The 23,308-nt window shown below is 47.8% G+C and overlaps 1 protein-coding gene across 10 annotated transcripts in view; it reads right to left on the minus strand.

Annotated features, from left to right (window-relative positions):
* Positions 1 to 23,308, minus strand: part of ERI3 (ERI1 exoribonuclease family member 3) — a 136,303-nt gene that overhangs the window by 76,846 nt on the left and 36,149 nt on the right. For 9 of the 10 annotated variants that reach the window (XM_003936929.4, XM_074380697.1, XM_074380698.1 and 6 more), the window contains 3 exons: positions 22,359 to 22,475; positions 15,872 to 15,931; positions 11,132 to 11,223 (listed from right to left, as the gene is read on the minus strand). In XM_003936929.4, the coding sequence (XP_003936978.2) occupies positions 11,132 to 11,223; positions 15,872 to 15,931; positions 22,359 to 22,475 (269 nt within the window). The remainder of the gene's footprint in view (positions 1 to 11,131; positions 11,224 to 15,871; positions 15,932 to 22,358; positions 22,476 to 23,308) is intronic. The other variant, XM_010347446.3, reaches the window with a different exon arrangement.

A 23,308-nucleotide genomic window follows, 5' to 3' on the forward strand; every position in this document is an offset into this window, starting at 1 on the left:
GTAGCCTTCATGTGCCTCTGCATCTGTGAAGAGACACTTGCGGAGCCGCCTCTGCCTGTGACCTCTTTCCCAGTGCCTGGATCTGCATAGCATCTGCACTAGGAGAACTGGTGGTTTGCTTTAGCACAAAGTAATGTCTCCATTACCCTGGCTGGGAATTAGAGGACAGATTGGCAAGCGCTGACAAAACAGAGGTCACTCACCTTACAGGCATGGAAAGTTGGAGATTAATTCTCTCCTCTCACAGAGGGAATCAGACTCCAGGATAGTGGAAGGGAAGCACCAATACTGAGAAACCCTTTCACTGCCAAGCAGCAGCAGCAGCAGCAGCAGCAGCAACAGCAGCTAATATCACTTGTACCAATAACAGCAGAAAAGGAAGATGACAGGCCACAAGCCCTAGAGAAGTCCTGCCAAGGTGGCAAGGGCCTCGCCACCTAGCTCCTGCAGAACCCCAAAGGACAGAAGACTAAGATTCTTCAAGCATTAGGTCCACAAAGCAGAGGACAGTGCCAGGTGCATGCACTGGAATACAAAGTCAATGAAGGCAGGATGTTTGGGAAGTTTTCTTTCTTTATTCACTGCTGTATCCTTAATACCTAGAGCAGTGCAGGGCACATAGTAGGTAGTCAACACATCTGCTGAAAGAATAAATAAATGAATCAATACAGCTCAAAGGCTACTTCCACAGGGGCCAGTCTCTCCCTATCACAAGACCTCAGAGAAGAGGGAGGCCGGGGTGGGTTCCAGAAGAGACAGGGAACACCATATGGCTAAAGGACTGAAATTAGGTTTGAGAGGGTGAGGGGGATTGAGAAAAGCTGATGGGCATAGGGAGAGTCTCATATCAAATTGAAGATTCACATATTCATTCAGAAACATATACTCGACAACTAAAGAAAGTATAGCAGATGTTCCAACAAAAGGAGAATAAATAAAATGTAGTATAATACAATGGAATACTACACAGAAATACAATTAAAAGGCTAAATTCTTAATACATACAATGCACATGAATCTCCCATACATTATGTCATGCAAAAGAAGTCAGACACAGGTTGGGTGCGGTGGCTTATGCCTGTAACCCCAGCACTTTGGGAGGCCAAGGTAGGCAGATGACTTGAGATCAGGAGTTCAAAACCAGGCTGAGCAACATGGCACAACCCCATCTCCACACACACAAAAAATAATACAAAAATTAGCTGGATGCAGTGGGACATGCCTATAGTCCCAGCTACTCAGAAGGCTGAGGTGAGAGGATGACTTGAGCCCAGGAGATGGAGGTTGCAGTGAGCCAAAATTGTACCACTGCACTCTAGCCTGGGTGAAAGAAGTCAGACACAAAAGAGTATGCCTTGCATGATTCCATTTATATGAAAGCCAAGAATAGGTAAAAATTAACCAAAACTAATAGAAGTCAGTCAGAATAGTGGTTACTTGGCAAGGGGAAGACATCACTGACTGGGAAGAGGCACAAGGGAACTTTCTGGGATGATGAAAACGGTTCTTGATCTTGACCTGGGTGATAGTTACCCAGGCGTGTAGTTGTATAAAAATATATTGGGCTATACACTTTACATTTGTCTATTTATGCACCTGTACCTATTTCATACCTCAATTTTTTTTTTAAGAGACAGAGTCTTACTCTGTTGTTCAGGCTGGAGTACAGTGACACAACTGTAGCTCACTGCAACCTCAAACTCCTGGGCTCAAGCAATCCTCCAGCCTCAGCCTCCTGAGTGGCTAGGATTATCGATGTGTGCCACCACACCAGGTTAATTTTTATTTTATTTCTTTTTAATAGAGATGGGCCCATGCTACCCCAGGCTGGTCTCAAACTCCCAACTTCAAACAATCCTCCTGCTTCAGCCTCCCAAAGCACTGGGATTCAAGGTGTGGGCCACTGTGCCAGGCATCAATTTTTTAAAGAATCAAAAACAAGCTGATGCGCAAAAAGTGTTTTTAAAAAACACAGATCTAAACAATATCTTATACAAAGGAAAGTGTTTTCCAGGAGCACCAGTGGTTCCATCTTAGAGCTTGGGAAAAAAGGTCCTCCAGCCTTCACTCTCTATCTGACAAAGGTCAGAAAGGCCCAAGCAAATGGCCAAGGCCTATGAAGGTGAAAAATGCTCAAAATACAAGAGTATAGCATGGATCCCATTACCTATGAGGTTGTGGCCTGGTGGGAGGCTACATGGAGCCTCTCTTCCATGCCAAGTGAGCTCTAGGAAAGCAGAGATAGGTCATACAGTTCCAGCCAGGTGCCCATCTGGTTCTGAGGCCCTCTGAAGCAGGATGTCTGTTGGATTCTGCCACAGAGCATAGAACCGGACTTTCAAAGGTTGTCCTGAAGAGCCACCGACATAGGATCTAATTTGTCTTCCTAACAAGCCAGGCAGAGACTGGCTGAGTTAGCCCAACTCTGGGCTAAGGTGAAAGTCTCAGAACATACAGCCCCTCCAGCCAGCAAGGAGGAGGTGATAAGACCCTCGTCCATGGTCAAGGGGAGAGCCTCATATCAAATCCAGGGCCAGAACCAAGGCAGCAACACTTGCTTCTGGACCAGTTAAGCAGTAAAGAACCACTCAGTTACCAATTCAGGCCAAAGCATGAGGCTCCTACTGCCTTGAACATCTCGAAGCCTGATCAGTCATTAAGCAAGTATCTTTATCTTTTATCAGGGTTTTCACTGAGCAGAATTTCCATTCCAGGGGTTCCTATAATCACTACAATGATTTAGACCCCTCTGACACCTTCCTAGTGAGTGAGGAAATGAGACTGCCACTGGGATTCCACCTACAGCCTAGAAGTGCCCAGAAAGTGGAACCCCAGAGGGCCTGTCTGCCATGGAGGAGCTGTGCTTGTTGATCAGACAACAGAGCTTCTCTCCCAGTCCCTGCTGATGCACGAAGTTCTTCCAGAGCAGAGCAACTATCCCAAACTCAGGATCTGAGGGAAGGACAAGGGGTGAGACATCTGTTGACTTGCAGCTCCAGGATCACATGGATAAGTGTGAAGGGAGCCAAGGTTGGGAAACAGAAGAACTGCTTTGGCTCCACAGAAACCTGCTCCTACCCTCAGGCCTGCAGCTAGGAAATGGTTAATCCCCAGCCAAGCCCACCATCAGGAACCCCTTTAGTGCCAGTTCTGGGCCCGGGGACATGTGCAGGAGGGGGTTTTCATGTTTGTGAGTAGGTTAGCCCCAAGGGGCATCAGGCAGAGGGGGAGCACCCCTCACTCCTCCAAGCCCAAGAACTCTCAGCCCAAGGAGCTGTCAGGCTAACGAGGCTACCCCACCAACACTCCATCTAAGCGTGGCAGGCTGCACTGCACGACTGGCTTCAGGTGGCTCTTCTTTAATTAATGGCATCCCGGGCTCTGCAGGGAGCTTCACCCCACAATGAATGGCCCTCTCTCATTAGAGGCAAGCCTGCCATGATGTATTCAGGGTGAGGGCCAGGATTCATTTCCCTGTCTGTGGGTTGGGGATGGGAGGGAGGGGAGAGGCAGCAGGGAGAGATTTATATCGAGTGACTTGGATTAGCTGCAGCTGAAACATGACCCCATCAACTCATGCTGCCTTCTTGGGGCTAACCCGGTGCACCTCTGCTGACGAGAGGGCTCTAGGGAAACTGAAGGGAGGGCAGAAGGTCTGGTTCCCATTCTCTCCGAGCTCAGACTACAACTCTAAGACCCAGAATTCCTATACAACTTTCAGAACCTCCTCCCCCTGCTCCCACGGTGCATAGGGAGCCTGGGCTGCTTCTGAGCCGACCTTACCCATCAAGAGACTTTGCATGGCCAGGAAGCTGACCCACTGCCCTCATGTCTACAGGACTGACACCCTGACTACGGCCTCAGTTGGCTCTTCTGTTTTTGTGGAAAGCAATACCCTCATTCCTTACCTCAGAGAAGGAAGCCACGACATAGTTTGCCCCCATAACTGCTGTCTTGATAGGACCCAAATATTCTCCCACAGGGCATCTCAGACCTCAGGCCACCCCGCACTAGGGAAAAGCCTCCAGGCATCCGTCTGACACAAAAACATGCCATCAGCCATCATTTCACTATGACGATCCAATACACTGAACCCCACCTCCAGGGTGGGGAGGTTCTGGGCACACTATTCTCCTTCCCTCCACTGCCCTCACACAACCACTCCAGTGGCTGAGCAAGGGGAATTGGCGTCTTCTAGACAAAAAGAAAAATTTGGGCCTTTGGCTATCCAAGTTTCCATTGTACTTCTCACACGACTTGGAAAGAAGGTCACCCTGCACTCTGCTAGCCACATAGGTGGTTATAAACCTAGGAGCTAGGTTGACTCAAGCTGGTAGCAAACAGCACACAGCCCTACAAATTCCTCTTGCAAATTATCACTAAACTTGACTTTCAACTTTGCTTGTGCTTGGGAGAAAAATACTTCAGAACCTGCTCTCCTTCCATTCTCAGCCCCCTTAGAATGCCCAATTCACTGAGAGAGCTGGAGGGTGGGCTTTCACCTGTTCCTGTCAGCCAATCACAAGGCTGCCTGGCAGGCCTGTTGTGTCCCTAGGAAGGCCGGACAATGCCTATCATCTGCACACATTCATTCTATGTCATCCATGCTTCTTCCTGGCCCTTGCAGAGGAGCATTCATATCTATTTCCTTACCTACTCAGAAAGAGATGTAGCTCAGTTCCGCTTTGCTAAGCCCTATTTGGCAATATGTCTAAACACATGCAAACTTAATTAGTTCAAGAGGGGAGCCTAAGCGCTTGCAATGACAGATAAAAGTAATAGGAAATGAGACAAGTCAGGACTGGCAGGGAGTTCTTATTCAAGCCCCTTCCCCCAGCAGGCTGGTAATCAAAGGTGATGTCGTTCAGTGCTGGTACCAACTGGCTCACCTGTGGGCAAGGGGCGAGGCTCTTGTGAGCCTAGTGACACGGTTCGATGCCCCATGTGCTTCCAAACATAAATACAGGATAGAGGTGTCCAAAGTGGGATGTTGGCTGGGGTTTCCTTAAAACAGACCTGAAGATTCATTCATTTGTAACCCTGCAAAGAGGCTCGCAGGCAGCCCCAAACCATCCCCACCACATCTCCTGGCCAATTGGGCTCCAATACCAAATGAACATAACGGTCTACACCTCTACCAATACCAAACAAGGAACCAGTAGCCTAGGGTGTCGGAAAACATCCTGAGGCTCTGCCACTCAGTGCGAACAAAGGAGAGGAGGAGGGGCATTCCCACTGCATCACCAAGCCACAGCCCATGAAGGAGGATGGTTAGACAGGACGGTGGTTAAACACATGGTTCTAGAGTCAGAATGCCCAGGTTCAAATCCCTACCCTGCCACTAACAGTTTATGTGCCCTTGACAAATTATTTACTTTTCTAGACCTCAGTTTCCTCATTTGTTAAAAAAGGGTTATAAAATGATCTTATTTCACAGAACTGTGGTAAGGACTAAACGATATCGTATGTGTCAACAGCACAATGGGGCTCCTGGTATGTAATAAGTGCTCAGTAAACACTGTCTATCTTTATTCTCTGTTGTTTACTTTTCCAGGAGTCCCAACCCTCAGTTCTGGAGGCACAAATCTCTCAGAGAAAGCATTTTGCATTGCATTTGGGACCAAGCTCCTCCTCCCTGGCCTAGGCCTGTGGGCTGTCTCACCCAGTACCCACCATGGAGGGCCCAACACACAGTGGCAGTGGGGAAACTCAGGGCTTCCTGACATTCGCAGCATAGTTCTCTGACCCTTCGCATTCAGGCTGGTGTAGCACGGCCCAAGAATTCCTCCTCTGGTCCATTTGTCCTGTACACTGGCAACGAATGCTTCCTGAATCTCCCTACTAACAGTCCTGTCGTTCTTCCTGAGCACAGATTACACAGGACCACTCCATGACTTAGTTGACACTTACTCAACAATTATTTCTTGAACAACTACATGTCAAGCCTTGTCCTTGTCCTAGGGTTACAACAGTGCTCATCATCTAGTGAGAGAGACAGACAAGCAGAGGTAGCCACAGCACCATTTTACGTATTAATATGTACATGTGCTCCAGGAACATAAAGGAAGGCACCTAGAGAAAAAAGAGGGTTCACTAGGAACTGGCCAGCTCATGCATGTGGCTGGTGGGGAGGGGTCCGGGACTTGCACAGAGAGTATTGATAGGTGAGGCTAAAGATGTAAGCAAGAACCTTGAAAGTCTCAATAAACAGTGTAGACTTCCCCCTTGAGGGCAAGGGCAAGCCTTGAAGGGTGTTCAGCAGAGGCATGACATAATCTGCTGCAATCAGGAGAAGGGAATGGAAGCAGCAAAACTGGAGTCAAAGAGACTAGTTAGAAGGCTTTTGTAGTGATCCAAGAAGAATATAATCATCTTGACTAGGACAGGGCAGTAGGGATGGGAAGAAAGGAATACATCTGAGAAACCTATGGGAGGCAGAATCAACAGGATCTGGCAATTAACTGGTGTGGCTCGAGAAGGGATAATTCTCAGATTTCCAAGGGAAGAACTCAGTAGATGGTGCCAGTCATTATTTGAGGGAATGCTGGAGGGCAGGGTGTGAGGAAAACAGTAACATTTGAGCTTGAAGGGGCCTGTGGACATTTAGGTGGAGATATAGAGAAGGTAGCTAGATATGCAGGTGTGGCGTTTAGGTGGCAGATGAAATTGATTTATTTTCTCCAGCTGGAGAAAAAGATTAGAAAAAATCAGCATACAGAGGATAGTTGAAGCTATGGCAAAAGATGAGATCACTCTGGTAAGTGTGAATGCGTAGAATAAACAGAAAAAACAACTGGGATAGAGATCAAAGAAACACCACTGTTTAAGAAACACCAACATGATAAAAAGAAGGAAAGAAGTATTCACATCTCCACAAGTGACTGAGGAGTGGCCAGAGAAACAGAAGACATAACAAAAGTAAAGATAAAGATGATTTCAAGAAGGATGAAGTAGTCAACTCTGTTGAGCAATGCCAAGAGCACCCAGCCTGACCCGGAGCCAGCTTGTCCCTAGGCCACCCTTCCAGCCATCTTCCACACACCCACAGGACAGTCACTACCCCACAGTGCTCGCCCAGGTGTGTGGTTCCATCATGGCACCTTTCACTCTAGACAGCAGTCTCTTCAGTGGTCCTGACTGCTTGACAGCAGCCTCAAGGGAACCTCAGTAACCCCTGCTGAGTGCATGCTCCCCATCTCCAACAGTGATAATGTAATCTGGGAAAGTATCTTTCCAACTCCAGACCTCCTAAAACCTGAAGTGAACTCCAGGTCCACACCTGCAAAGCACAGCCAGAATGTAGTATGCATACCCCAGCAAGAGGACAGTGGAAAAACAAGGAAGACAAATGCCAGCATTTATGTGCTCAACCTCCCTCCTCCCTCCAGGGGGAGGAAAACTTCCTGCTCCAAAACTGAGGCTGCTCCTAGATGAGAGTCCTCTCACCAGCCTCTCGGCAGGCCCCCGGCCCCTATTCCACCAGAAAGCAGCATCTGACTCTCCTGACCCTCTCTAAGGGGCCTCTTCTCAGACTTCCAATAAGGGTCAGAGCCTCCCTCAGGCCAGTTCTTTCCCTCTTCCCAATCTTCTTCTCAGATTCGCAGCCCACTAGGAAAGCCTCTATGCTAGCTTCTCAGCCATGCTGTGCTATTTGGCTGGTGAACCTGGATCTTCAAGCTACAGGCTAAAATCTAAGTTGCTAAAATCTAAATTCCTCAAGTGGGTGCCTGCACAGGTGTCCCTCCTGAGTCTAAAACAGCACTACCCCCGCCACCGTACCAAAGATGGAACCCCTTGAAAGAGGCACTCCTTACCTGGGTAAGCAGAGAAACTACACTAAACCCTATGGGGAGCTTTAAGAAACACCAAGCAAGGCGGAAGAAAAAGTAGGGCAGATAGGGAAGGCAAGCTGACCAAGAGCCAGACCCACAAGTGTTGTTTCTTGAAAAACTTGAGAGGGAAATTTAAATCCACACTCACTAAATAAAAACTCGGCTTAGCAGGATCTGTGACTATGACATCAAAGCCCACATAAACTTGGAGAATCAACTCATCTGGCTTTGACGAAAGATGGACATAAAATGATTTGTCAGGACGGGAGCAGATTTCTTTTCTCCAGTGGGATTTCTGCTGCCAATTCACTTCCCATTTCTCAGTGGCCCACTAATCAGCCCCTTTCCAACAAAAGTGATGTGAAGCTGGCTGGGGGGAGAAGGGGAGCAGGAGGTAAGGACAGCAATGAGAAGGAGCCATAGCTTCCAGAAACTAGAGTATGAAATGAAAATGTTTGCTGAATTCCTTAGACTTAGTTAAATCTGAAAATGGATGTCAAAATAAGAAGTAAGCCACATACTAACAAGTTGTGAGTGTCAATTTAACACCACCCTTGTCAGGCTCATCTGCAGCCTTTACCAGGCGCATAAAAAGGTGACGGCTCTGACGAGAGCCATCTGACGAGCCTCTGCTGAGAGGTTCCAGGAACACCGATTAGCTGTGCGCTGTCACGCAGCACTACTTAGGTTTCCTCTCCGGCTGTTTTTATTTTGTTACACATTTAATTAAGAGCCTTCCCAGCAGTTATGCAGAGACCTGCTTATAAGAGGCAGCCACAGAGCTCCCTCCCCCAAGCCCTGCCACCTGCTTCCTTTCTGCACACCCTTTTCTGAAGCTTCACCAGCCTTCCCAGTCCAAACTCAAACCAGCCAACAAAGTCTGCCTTACCCATCTCTTTTGGAAACTACGTGGTCTTAGAATTCAATTCTGTCTAGCTACATGTCTTTAGCTCTCTGAGCCACAAGGGGTTTTGGTTTATTTCATCTACAAAAGAAAGACAATACCACCACCCACCAGAGATGGTAGTCAAGAGGTGTGGATATGGTAAGGTATGCGCTCATTAATAGCCTGTAATCCCAGTGCCTTGGGAGGCCAAGGCGGGTGGCTCATGTGGTCAAGAGATCGAGATCATCCTGGCCAGCACGGTGAAACCCCATCTCTACTTAAAAAAAAAAAAAAAATTAGCTGGGCAAGGTAGCAAGCGCGCCTGTAGTCCCAGCTACTTGGGAGGCTGAGGCAGGAGCATTGCTTGAACCTGGGAGGTGGAGGTTGTAGTGAGCTGAGCTGACGCCACTGCACTCTGGCTTGGTGCCTGGCTACAGCTCGAGACTCTGTCTCAAAAAAAAAAAAAAACAAAACAAAACAAAAAAAACTTGGCTTCCTTTCATATATGCTTGAGTTCCACAACCCAGCAGAGCAATCTCCTGAGTCACCAACACCTGTCCAGGGCCCACTGTGCTACAGAACAGGCCAGAAGAAGACAGCATCCTCTGAAATTTCCTGTCCATTTCATGGTGAGACCAACTCCAAGCTTATGTAGTCTCCAACCTTGTGCATAGGAAAGTTTTCATATATACATATATGTACATATCATGCACAGTTAAAGTAGAAGATTCTGAAATGCGTGTGTTTGGAAGGTGAAGACGGCAAAGAGAGAAAAATACTGGACGAATGGGAGTCCTGGCGAGGCTACCTGGAGGAAGCAGACCTCTGGAGTGGGTCAAAGGGCCTTCCTCCTGGGCCATACAAACCCCAGAATTCTGGGAATCAGCCTGAAATTGGCCCCACCTTGAACAGCTTCTCCTGGGCTACAGAGCTCCATGTTAAGCCCCTTCCTTACTTTAAGGACTCAAAGCTGCCCAGGACTCCATTATAAGAACAAGAGCCTTCTTTCCTCCTCTCCTTCTCCATGAACTCCTCCGATTCATATTTCCTTCTAGTCCCAGCCTGTACAATTTCCCTGACACGGAGGTGTCATATGGGAATATGGAGACCCTCTGGAGTAAACCAAGAGGGGTACAGTCAGTGTGTGTACACATGGATGTGGAAGATGAGGTTTGTGTGTGCTCATGTGATTTGGGGCCTTTTCTTCCTCCTGTCTCACCTAGAAAGTTGGAGTCCAATAGTGGGCTTGACACCCACCAGGGTATATAACATCACCTCAATGCTTGGCATCGAAAAGGCTTACAAAGGGTCTTGGTGAGAAGATGACATCTGATGCGGTAGAAAATGTTACTCCAGAGCTACTATACTATACCCCTCACCAACATCCCACTTTATGCTCAAAAGTTCAAATACACACACACACACACACACACACACACACACACACACACACAGAGAGAGAGAGAGAGAGAGAGAGAGAGACAGAAAGAGACAGAGAGACAGAGAGACAGAAAGAGAGAGAGAGAGAGAGTGAGAGAGAGAGAGAGAGAGAGAGAGAGAGAGAACTTGCTATCTTCAGTCACAACGAACACAGAAGTAATCGATTCTATGACTCCTCAGCAAACAGTGCCCCCACCACCTCCATCCCACTTCAGTTCCCTGGGGGCCATCTGAAGCCACGTATCCATGAGGGCAAACAAATGCACAAGTGTCAACCCAGCAAAGAAACCGGTTCTGTCTTCCGTAACTGGGACAGGATCAGGAGACAAAGATAAAAGAGTAGTGGGGACAAAGGAGGAAAGAGGAGGCTGGTGACTTGGGCAGCTTCCCAGAAGCTGGGATCCCAGCCACTGGGATCCCAGTTGGATCACCAGGGTCTTGCAGGCCAGATAAAGGGGCAGCATAGTAAAATAGTTAAAAGCAAGGACCTGAGTTTGAATCCTGACTCTGTGTGTCCTTTGGTAAATTACTTAATCTTTCTGTGCCTTTATTTCCTCAGCTATAAAATAGGAAGAATAATCATGCCTACCTTATATGGTTGATAAATAAGTTACTATATTTCATTACATAATAAACACTGTATTTGGCTTCAAATTTTTATTTTCAAGATGCTCTTTTACCTCCTCCCTTCCAAGGCAATAACATACAGCCTCACAATTGGAAGGGCTGTCGTGAGCAGTGAGACCTGGCAAAAGCAGGAAGGCCCCAACCGTCCAGGCAGGCCCTTGACTTGCACACACACTGCTCCAGAGAGGCAGAAGGCAGGGCTCCCAACCCTCTTCTATCCCTGGTAGCCTCAAAGACTTGAAGAATCCCTCACCCAGTGACTTGCAGACATTTAAGCCTCCAGAAGGCAAGACCTGGTCCCACAGATTCCAAGTCCTATCAGCAAAGTAGCCCTTCTCATACTCACATGACTTTTAAGTCCCAGTCTCCACAGGTGACAAAAATTGACTTGACGTTTGGATCTAAGAGGCCTTCCTTCGCCATCCACTCATCGACCCTCTGAAAAGTACACAAGAACAGATGAGATTTTCCTTTTTTTTTCCCTGAGGCTGTGAAGAGCCACAACAGTGAAACGCAAATAAGCTGCGTGTAATCAGAGCAGGAGAAAATTGTAATCTTATCCAGCCATGGCCCCACTGTGGGCTCTCAGCCTTGGTCAGAACCACGGAAGCACTCGGAAGAGAACCCCTTCAGGAAGATCCCACAGCCTGAGTGTGTAGCAGGAGGGAGCCCCTACACTTGCCTATAGCCCGGCAGCCTGCCCCAGATCCCAGCAGGTCGGTCCAAATACCTTGCTCTGACCTGGCTATACCTTTTATTGGTCTCCTGGCCTAGCTCAGACAGGCTATTGTCCTGGGGCATGAGAACAGGCTAGAAGGAGGCCGCAGGCAGGGGCTCCCGCCCACAGCTTCACTCATTCATTTATTCACTTTACCCTTCTACCAAATGTTTATTAACCAAACATGAATTTGCTTATTCACCAAATGAAGGTGATGAACATTTTCACCTTCAGAAGAGGCCCCTTTACTGGGCTGGGGCCCCATCCTGACACCTGGGATAGTGCTGCCTGCTCCAGCTGCCTGCTCCAAGTTCAAAAACTGACCCCCAACTTCATATTTCTCATCTTTGTGGTTGAGCATTCAAATTTAGCAGGATATTTTAAGGCAGAGCTCAATTCCTACACAGGGAGAAAAACTGCTCCTAAACACTCTAAACCTTCTTTCCCTTCATCCCTTTGATCAGTTTTAGTATTTGTGCTCACACTGGAAGTACAAATGCTAAAATCAGTATACAACGAGAGAAATATCATACACAATTCAAGGCCAGGCGTGATGGCTCAGGCCTGTAATCCTAGGACTTTGGGAGGCCGAAGCAGGCAGATCACTTGAGGCCAGGAGTTTGAAACCAGCCTGCCAACATGGCAAAACCCCATCTCTATTAAAAATACAAAAATTAGCTGGGTGTGGTGCTGTACACCTGTAATCCCAGCTACTTGGGAGGCTGAGGCACAAGAAGAATTGATTGAGCCCGGGAGGTGGAGGTTGCAGTGAGCTGAGATCACACCACTGCACTCCAGCCTGGGTAACAGAGCGAGACTCTGTAAAAAAACAAATAAATAATAAATAAAAAGAATCCATGAAGCATTGCCTATTTTTCAGAAGGTCCCAGGCATAGAGAGGTAGCGCAACAGATTACATCACTGCTTCTACCCATACAAGAGGATTATTTTTTAAGGCTATCTCACATAGTCGTTAAAAATGCAGGATTGGAAGCCAGATACATCTGGATTCCAACCCTTGGCTATTCTATATCCTGGCTGTGTCACTGATGGAGTGTTATTTAAAAGTCATGTAACCTCTGTGAACCTCAGTTTCCTTCATCTATAAAACTTTACACAGAGTTGTTCTGAGAATTAAATGTGATAATGTTTAAAGTACCTACCACAAAACAAGCAGCAGGCTGAGAAGGGGAGAAAGGCAGATCATCATAATACAAGACGCAGCAATGGACCCGTGACCGCAGTGCTACAGGACCAAGAAGAGGAAGTGGCTAGCCCTACCTTTTACAGGGAAAGGAGTCAGAAAAGGCTTCACAAAGAAGATGGTTGAACTAGGAACCTGACACGGTGGAACACAAAAAAGGATACTACAGGCAGAGACAAAGGTACATGCATAATAATTTTGTATTTGAAGCAATTATCTGTTTAACATCTGGTTCCTTGCGAATATAAGCACCATGAAAACTCTGTCTCACTCACTGCCTTAATCTCTCACCCAGCACAGGATCTACTGAAGAGACATTTGCTGACTGACTGAAAACATGAGTAGGTAAAAGTTTAGGGTGACTGAAGTACAGTATACAGAAAGGAAGGACAGAGACTGGAGGACTGGGTTAGGCCAGACTGTGAAGGGCCTCATGTGCTCAGCAGGTGACAGAGAGCCCATGGATATCTTTAAGTATCTTAAGTAAGATTACTTCTAGCAGGTGTAGGCTGGCTCCCTGGATACCTCCGAGATGCTAGAGGCCTGGCCCATGCTAAAGTCACGCCTGACTAAGGCCAAGGATCCTACCTAGTTCCATGGCTACATCAGTCCTACCAACCAGAATGTCAGAGCTGCTCCCTGGTGCCAGACTATGCAGACCATGTAGTCTCTAAACCCTCTTTACAGTCTGTACACCAGAGAATCCTCCTCAGCCAAAGAATCTTCCCAAAAGGTAAATTCTGGATCATCCACTGCTGAATGGTCTGTCTCCTCAGTTACTTTGGCCCAGCTCCTTGCATGTATGTGCACGCATGCACACATGCACGCACACACACACACACACACACACACACACACGTGCGCGAATCCCTTCCCCAGGATCACCTAAGAAAAGAGGTAAGGTGAAACTGGGGCTCCGTAAATCAGCATAACATCTCCCCCAGCTCACTGCTTTATATCCCCAAGTTAAGTGCCCCACATACTAGAGGGGCTCCCTGGTGCCCTAACTCCTGTGAAAGAGAGAGTTAAGACACAACAGGACTGTCAGGAGGCCACACTCAGCAAAACTGGGCCCTCATCACGAGAAGCACTCAACACTCACTAGGGCCCCTGGAAGCTTAGGACTCAGCAGCTATTTAGTGAGCACCTTTTACTGTGAGCCCATCCAGGGAAGGGATAGCACATTTTGAATCAGGCCTGTCCTTTTCGTTTCCTCCTCTGCTTGAATGAATTAGGGTTGGAGGGACCACCAACACCTCAATTAGCTGGGCCAGCCATCCCAGTTACTGAAGTTCTAGTGGGGTCCAGGCTGAGCTCTACTTAAAACAAATCAATCAGGTAAACATCTAGCTGGCTGCCTGCTAAGGGCCTTGGTTGGGACAAGAAACAAGCTCTTTAGCTCTAGAACCAACTCAGGACTAATGAGATGAAGCAGAGCCTGGTCTGGTCTCCTAGTCCTTCCAGAAACTCTCTATTCAGGCTGGTACCAGGAATCTTCCCTCCTGATCAACAAAGTATGTAGAAGTAGCAGAAAGTAGCTTCCTGGGTGAGACTCAGAACTCTGTGAGCACCCTGCTTCAGGGCTGGCCTAGGGTTAGCAGGGGGTTGCCTCCTGAAGACCACATCTCCTCCTCAACTGGGGTCATTGAGAAAAAAAACCCATAACCTCAACAGTCCTGGTTTGGTGCTGGCCCAGAGCAAGTATCTTCTTCCAGGATCCCAGCTACAGATGTTCCAGGAAAAAGCTGCCTGTCTTCAGGCATCCCTCAGGAGCTAGGCCCTGGCTGGGGATGACGGCTGGGACAGAGAAAAGAATGAGTTCCCTCTGTCTCTTTGAGTCTGGTTTATACGGGACAGCCCATGCTAAGGAGCTCTCTTGGTCACAGGAATGAGTCTCTTCAAAAAGAGGTCAGTATGGCTGGGAAGCTTCTCAGAGCTCATATTCTCTTCTCCCAATCTACTACAGGTGCCCAAACCTGACCCCCAAAACCAGACTGGTCACAAAGCCTGGGTTTCCACATTCCCAGGAATAGGAAATACACTCTGCCACTAAGGTGAGTCTAAACTTGCCTCTCTGACCCTGGCTCCTTCCTTGGGGGCCCCCACGAAATTCAATCTGCATCTCTCTCGTCCGTCGGACAGGATCTCGTGGCTAAAGAAAGATATCTTGCCCTGCTCCCTGCCACTATACTACTTCCTCTAGGCTGCACACCTCCAGTGCAGATGTGCCCTGCTATTCCTGCAGATACTCTGCTTTCTCCTATGCTTTGATAAGGTTTGAGGTTTGGCTTTATTGGTCTTAAAAATAAATAAAGAACCTAATGAGATCCACAGGCTTTTTCTCTTCTCCCCTCCCTCCATAAAGAAAGAAATGGGAGGGGGACCTTCTCCCCCTGTGAAAACCTCCAGGCCAGAGGAGGGTGGAAGACAAGCTAAGACCAAGCACTGCCCTTCCTTATTCCCTCGGGCCACAGCGCAAGAAACAGCATCTTAACCTTTTCTAGCTCCCCGAGGAGAATATCCTAGAAGTGTGGTCTCTGCCAAGGGTTTTAAAGTCTTTAATTTGATTTCCCTCACATAGGCAACTGTTATAATTATTCTGATTAGGAATCATTACCCAGTGCAGCCTCTGCACCCGACAGGCACAATGCATCCAGCGGCAAGCTGCAGTGGGGCAGGCAGGCCCAGCCACGGCTCCTAGAGGAGCTCACAGCAAACAAAAGCCATCGATGGGGAGTTCTGGGTGAGTTAATGAAGTGCTCACATGCCACAAGAAGCCAACACTAAAGCTAAACAAAAACACCTCCAGTCCCCGGGGCTAGTCCCACCATGCCACAGCCCAGCTCCCCTACTCCCCAGCCCACCCAGTGTAGGCTACCCTAGAGCCAGCCAGCACAGGGCCATAGGCCAGGAAGGGGTGGGGGCCCCTCTGCCTGACTCCTGGCAGCACTGGGACATCTTGTCAGAAACCCTGACGGGAACAGCTGGAGATGACAGATCAATGGTTCAATACTCTCAACAGCATGTCACTGATGTGACAGCAAATGTTATTCTAATCAAGCCATAATCATAGTCAAATTACACGGCTACATTCTCAGGAGGGGAGGGAGAGAAAGGCAGCAGGAAGGGGTCAGAGGTCAGGAATTAAAGGTCACTCAACCTACCTCCAGCACTTGCTGCAGGCTTGGCTGGCCATCCACCATGGCTTGAATAATCCCGGTGAGCTGAAAGGAAAGAGAAATAGCCAATGTGTGGAAAACCAGGGTGTAGGGACCCAAGGCTAAACTGGACCCTTTCCTTTTTGTTTTTCTCCTTCTGCTGTAAAGGGCTCTGGTCTGGCACTGCTTTAGGTTCAGAGCCCAACTAGAAGCCTTGGGAATAAAGTCCCAGGACCCAGGACAGAATGTGAGCTGCTCCCACGAAATCCTGCCCTGAGATAGACGTACACATACATATGCTGACCACAAGGTGTATTCTCACACCTGCTTCAGCTTGCATTTTGTAAACAAATTGATGTTACATATCTTTTGTATTCAACAGGTTCCATAACTTCCCGCAATTACAGTCTCAAATTCAGCTCCTAACTTTACAAAGTTCTTGTAAAACCTGGGGAGCGCTCATACAGGACAGGCACACTTGGCTTCAAGTCCATCCCTTCTCTGAGCCTCGATGTCCAGCACTGCCCTCTGCCACACTCTCCCTAACACCTTCCCTAACATCCATGAAGTCCCACAGGCACCTATACTTCACCCTGCACCTGTGGGCCCTCAATATGAACCAGCCAAGCAAGAAACGGAATCACCTTTAACTGACAGGGAAACTAAGACAAAAAGGCCCTACGTTCAGAATAGGGCCTACAGAATTTCTGACTCAGGTCTACACTCCATCTAGGTCAGGCCTGGGTTCAAACAAGCTTGTTGTTTTGCTTTGTTTTGGTTTGGTTTGAAGTAAAAATATCCCTCAGATACAGACTAGAGATACATTGCCTACAAGGATCTGAGGGCATGAGGCTCCCATGTCCTGGACATCAACGGGAAATCACCACCCCCAGCATGTCCCTGGCTACTTCCAGAAAGAGCAGTATCTCAGGCTTGCTTGGAAACTTCTTTTTTTTAAAGTGTGCTGGGGGTGGGGGGGGGGGGGCGTAGATTAAACTCCAATTAAACTATAATTACACTTAATGAATACCAAATACCCAACACACAGAAATCGCTGGCTCTAAGAGGGAAGGTTATTTTCTCATGGTGACTTACATGGAATGGTAATATACACCTTTTAGGGAAGAAATTTTCATTTTAAAAATGCTGAGCTCCTCTAGGTGGGTTTCTGTAGTTCATCAAATCATTATTAGGTGGTATTTTAAGGAAGTGTAAGGACACAGCCACTCTATTTTATATTCCAGAAACTGTTTTTATATTAATCTGTATTTTAATTGGGTAACAGCTGCTGCCTACAGACTTCCCATGGTCTAAAAGGAAAATAAATTAGAAAGATTAACTACACTGTTGTTCCACAAAGCTTTAACCCACAGCATGCCCACCCGGCTGGCACCTCCACACCCTTTCCTTGCTTGGAAGACCAAAGAACTGTCCAGTAGAGGGAGGGCCTGAGTCAAAGTGAAGAAAAGATGGTGCGATAAGGGCTGGGGGGCTAGGAGTGAGGAAGTGCCCTTGGTCAGCAGCTTCAATAATCTTGGAGTACAAAGGATTCCTCCTTTTATTTAGTCAACAACTATTCATAGAGAGCCTACTATGGGCTGGGCTGCATTATAGGAACCAGGAATCTGGCAGTGAAGAAAAATGTAAAAACTCTGCCCTCATGGAATGTGTGTTCTCCACAGCCCCCTCCTAGGCCTAGCCCCAACTAGTACTCAGAGCCTGTACACCTTCCAGAGCCACAAACTGAGCAGGCAGTTGCCCTGTTTTGCCTTGGGCATGAAGGGGCCAAAGAGAGTCAGGAGGAGGCTTATTACCGGCCCCAGATTAGTGACAGACACCCACAGGCCCACCGCTGCCCGTTCTGGCCCAGCTTCTCTCCTGCTAAGCCTGGGACTTAGATACATCTTCAAGCTTGGAGACGGGGCTTCGGATCAGGACCATCCTGGAAAAGGGGGACCACAGCTACTCTCACTTCTTAGGAAGCTCTAGGGTTGAAATGTTAGTCTTGTGTCTGGTCTGAGTTTCAGGGGGCAAGATTAGGTCCACTCCTTCCTTTGGCTGCCACTAAGGGTCACTCAGATGAGCTGAATGCCAAGGGCTTCAAGAAAGTCTCATCCACCCAGGAAACCAACGTGCCCTTGCCAAGAACAAGGGTTCCTGGAGGTAAGGCTTAGGCCAGCACCTATGTACCCCATAAGCACCTGCCTTGGGCCCCAGTAAAATCACTGATGTGGGGCAAAAAAATCACTACACCAAAATGGAAAACCAGGGTGCTGCTCAGGTATTCTGCTGCAGGATGTCTCATTGCAGACTAAGCCCACCTCTCCCACCCGGAGCAGGGGGAATGGGGCTCCATCATCCTGGGGCTTTCACAAACTCCACTCCAATGCTCAGTGATCCTAGAATCATTAGCCTGGGAGGAGCCTAGTGAGGTCAGCTCCTTTTCTCACCATGTTCCTAGACAACAGCCATTTTCATCTGGGGCCCAGCAAGGCAAGGCTCACAGGTGAGTTCCTCAAGAATTTGCATTTAGCCCCCAGAGACACAGGGGCTTGAGCTGTTGGCTCAGCTAGACAAGCCTTCTCAGGGAAGGCCTCAGGCCCCTGTACTTATCCCTCCAATGATGGACCACCCTTTATCAGCTCTGCCAAGGCACTGGACAAAGAAGGGATGAAATTAAAGTTAGTTCTAGGCTGTGTATGGTGACTTTGCCTGCAATCCCAGCACTTTGGGAGGCTACGGCAGGAGGACTGCTTGAGCCCAAGAGTTTGAGAACAGCCTGGGCAACACAGAGAGACCCCATCTTTTTTTTTTTTTTTTTTTTTTTTTTTTGGTGAAAATTAGTTCCTGTACCTGATACTAATGACCTATAAGACACCTGTAAGGCTTATACAAGATGCTATGAAGGAACATGACAATTTTATCAAATTAATACTGGGAAGTTCTATCTTAGGCCTAACTTAAATTCTTCATGTTACAGTTTAAGCTATGTCCCACTTGGGTTAATATGTGTTTGTAAAAAGCTTTTTACATCCTCACAACGAAAGGTACTAGAGCAAAGCCAAGTATTATTAAGCTGAGAACCAGGGCTCACAGGCTAAACAGAGCTCAGAGACCTTAGCCACTTAAAGCAGGAGAGGTGAGAGGAAGAATTAATGTGTGCTCTGTGGCTCCTTTCACTGACGGATTACAGATTAACTCCCACTTCTCCAGACTCAGAAACCGCAAGGCAAGGGGCTTTTGACCCTGACGGATAACATGGCTGGTTACTGAGATCCTCTACCCTCACAAGGGCTTTGTCCAGGAGTGAGCTGGCTTCATCATAAACACTAGCAACTCCAGGAAGCAGCCCAGGAAACTCAGTGCCAATAGCATGTCAGCATCCAGCACTTTCTCCTTTCACAGTTTATCTCCAACACAGTCGTATTCTGACACCAAGACAGTTTGTTGATTACATAAGCACTTGTCTCTGGTGTGCAATCTGATAATCAGACCCACTCTTTCTCCTCAGACAAAGAGACCAATAAATCTTACCCTTTATAAGTACAGGTGCAAGACAAAGCCCTTTACTGGCATTTAGCAAAATGAGTATTTCTCTAGTTTTTTTCATGACAACAACAACACAAAGAAGACATGGTTAGGGACTGTGCAGCAGCCCAGCTGCCAGAGAAAGAGATTTGATGAGCTGGAGCAGATTCTAGAAGTCACAGGGAAAGGGCTTGGGAAGGAATGAAACACATCCCATCCTATCTCTGTCAGAACCATGTCTCCAGGCTATCAACGGAAACTAAGAAAGGACCTTAGGAAGAGTACTAACACATTCCTAATCTGAAGCAGTAAGTCTCTCTGTGTATGCTAGGGACTCACTCAAAGTGGAATCCTTCTTCCTACCGTACAGCACTAAGCCTGCTTCTCTCCCCACACAAGCATGTGCCCATGTGTGTGCACGTGTCATATGCATGTGCAGGCACACACACACACACACACACACACACACAGAAAGAGAGAGAGAGAGAGAGGCTGGGGTTCTTAAGAACTTCTGGTGCACAAGAGAGAAAATCCTGCCAAAACAACTACTTAAGTATAATCTGGATGATTATTCCACAACGACAATGTGGGTTGTTCCTCACACTTACTAACGAGAGATTTTCTCTGGTTGGAATGACCTCCACCCCTACCCCCAAAGGCAGCAACTGCCAGGTCAGATGAGGTCTCAGAACAACAGCCCCCATTCTGTGTCTATGCCTCTTGGAGATACAATTCCATCTGGTATGGAGACAGAGCAATATTTAAATGATTTGAAGTTTCCAACAAGACTTTACTTACTCAAAATAACAAGTCAGCAGTACAGTGGTTTTGGGGAGAGACAGAAAATAACTCCTTGACAATATTCATTCGTTTAAGGAACATTTATCAAGTGTTTACTTGGTAGCAGACCCTAATGATGGGACAAAGATGAATCAGGTCTAGTTTCTGCCCTGAAGGAACTTATAGTCTAGTGAAGAGACAGATAAATAATTATAGCATAAAGTATCTGATCAGTTCTGTGTTGGGGTAAGCACAACTCAATCTGGGGATCAGGGAAAGCGGCCCTAAGCAGAATCCTGGAGGTCAAGCAGGAGTTGGCGAGGAGAGTGGGAACCCTGTGCAGGCAAGGACCATCAAGTGAAAAGACAGATTGTAAGAGGGCAACCTCTGGGTGAGGGGAGCTAGGTGGGAGATGAAGCAGGGAGATATAAGGCTGGCCAAAAAAGAAGGGACAAGATCATGGAGAGTTTTAAGCTCCAGAAACCTGAGACAAAATGGCAGACCCAGTGCCTACAGAACCACCACATTTTCACTTTCAGAACAGGCTTCATAATAAGGATCCCAATCACCACTCCTACTCCCCTCCAAATTATGTATGTGCGTCCTTGGGTGAAGGTTTCCAGAATGAAGAAACTGTTCATCATAGCCTCACAATCCCTCTTCCCATCCCCACAAAAAAGTAGCAGCAGTAGCCTTACTCTAAAAGAAGTCCCTCTTCTGAAACTCTCAAAGCATCCACTCCTGCCCAGGGTCCAGCTCCAGCAGAATTCTGTACCATTCCCAAACAGGTAGCAAACTTTTCACAATTTGGGCCTGTCTATGCAAGGACAAGAGGACATTAGCCTTTCAGGCCAGTGGAGGGCTCGGGAAAATGGCTGGCTAAAGGAAGTCATTCCTTCCCTTCCCATAAGAAAGGGAATTTCATCATCATTAAAATGATGATTTTTCAAAAGGGGCAGAAAAGTCAGATTGGCGCCCCCTGGTGGTATAGGTAAATCCCAGGGGAAAGGGGAAAACACAGTAGAGAAAAAGAGAACCAGAAACCAACATCATTAGTTGGAGTAACAAAAGGCTTAAGAGGCTAGGTACCTTCCCAGATGGATGCCTGCAACAAAAGGCCTACCTGGGTCAGCTGGCAAATACTGGCATCGAATTCAGGAGCAACCCTCGAGACCTCGTATCTGGGCTAAGTCAGTCTCAGGGCCCATGGAGCCCTCCCGCCAGGGTCAGGCAGCCTTGTCCCCAGCCTCCTCACCAAGGAGATTATTTGGGAGATTATAACTTGAGAACCCCTTTCCATCTATTTCATTCATGTGCAGAAGATGGGTCTTTAAATGAAGGCACAAAGTCCCTAAAGTACCTCAACCCCAGACTCTTAAAAGATTCTCATCACCCCTGCTACTACACATTCTTAACCCCTGATCGCACCACAACCTGTGGGCCATCACTGAGTGCATTACATGACAGGTCACAGGGAAAGAGCCACAGAAGGCTTCACACAGTCCTGGGAGTCAGAACTTGCAAGGGCTCCTCCCCGCTGCCAACAGCTCTTTTGAGCCTCCAGCAAGCATCAAAATCTCAGGCCTAGTTTCACAATCTGTAAAATGGGAGCAATACTAACCTGCTGACAAGGAGGCTGAGTATGGCACCCACCTAGGATAAGGACATTTCAGCCTTGGCCAGCCAGGTCTCACGCTCTGCTCAGACCACTCTTCTCTTCCCTTGGTGACGGATGTACCTCCAACAAACTCAGCCTATGCTTCACACAGGGCCACTTTATGGGAGGACAGAGTAACAATACCAGAAAGCTAAGACGGCCTGAACATAACCTGCCTTCCAAGTGGCTGAAATCTTTACCTCTTGCCAAGGGGTCCTAAGGGAAATGGAACTTGAAAGAACCTGAACCCTGGAGTACCATTCTCTTCCTGGTCTCCAAGTGCCAGTCTCCAGGAAGGGATGCTGGGGGAGCAGAGGTAGACTGAGCCACTGCTCTCCCTGGGTCCCCAGTCACAAAAGTGGCCTGAGTGGCGTGGCAGACTTTACCAAACCTAACTGCTAGGTCCAGTGTGTACTTGCCTTAGGCACTGATAAGCCCCGTGCTTACCCTAAGTGGCCTATATAGAGCACCAAGGATTCCAAAATTCCCCTCTCAGCAGCCCTTGCTGCCCACTTCCAGGGCCCTTACCTCTGTACAGAAGGGGGTAAGCTGTGGGTGAACTACAGGCTGGACATACATGTGAAACGTAGACTCAATCTCCATGGTCCGGCCATTTAGCTTCAGGATGGGGAACTCAATGATTTCCTGGAGTGCCAAAGACACAGAAAAGGAAAAATAAGTTACCGTAATCGACCATGTCCAACAATAGCTCCAAGTCAAGAAAGAATGAGTGTTTTGGGTTCATCAGCTCCTGCCAGGCCAAACTCAAGACTGAGTGAGATGGTGCCAGCACAGTTACAATCCTAACCCTCCCACTGCTAATATCCTCACAGGTTCCAGGGACTGGACACAGCTCTCATCCCCATTGTTTCTGGAAACGAGAAGGAAGACAGGGGTGTCATCTTCCCCAGGTTCTCCAACTGGTTCTCTAGCAGAGGCTTGCTCACTTGAGCCCCTAAGAATAGGCCCTTCTTTCTCTTGCCCAGGCCCCTGTCCTGAAATGGGTCTGATCTCCTGCCATATAGACAACCAGCCATCAGACCAGTGCACAGATTACCTTGTATGAAGTTTGAACCGAGCTGGTATGTTTCTTCACTAGTTCTTATTTTAAAAAAAAAAGAAAAAAAGGTAAAAAATAAAGCCAAAGGAGATCCCAAAGAGAAGGAGAAAAGCGGGTAAGAGCAATAGAAGCTAGCGCCTCCCATCTTTCTTTCAGGCAGTACACACTCCCCCTGCACCACCAGCCCAATCGCTTAGCCAGCCCTTCCCAGTCCACTGAAACATAATGGAAGAGAAGGAGGAGGAGTGACAATTTGTTTGGTGTCTCTAAGATTAATTTGTCTCCGCTATTTAATAGAGATGCACAGCACCAAGGTCCTGGTGTGCAAACAGGCTTGCAGAACGCTGGCTGTGCAGCACGCCTCATACATCGCTCCTGGGAAGGGAGGAACACACCAGAGTGGGGAGAGGCCAGGAGA

Source organism: Saimiri boliviensis, chromosome 11, assembly GCF_048565385.1.
Source record: "Saimiri boliviensis isolate mSaiBol1 chromosome 11, mSaiBol1.pri, whole genome shotgun sequence".
NCBI classification, from domain to species: domain Eukaryota; kingdom Metazoa; phylum Chordata; class Mammalia; order Primates; family Cebidae; genus Saimiri; species Saimiri boliviensis.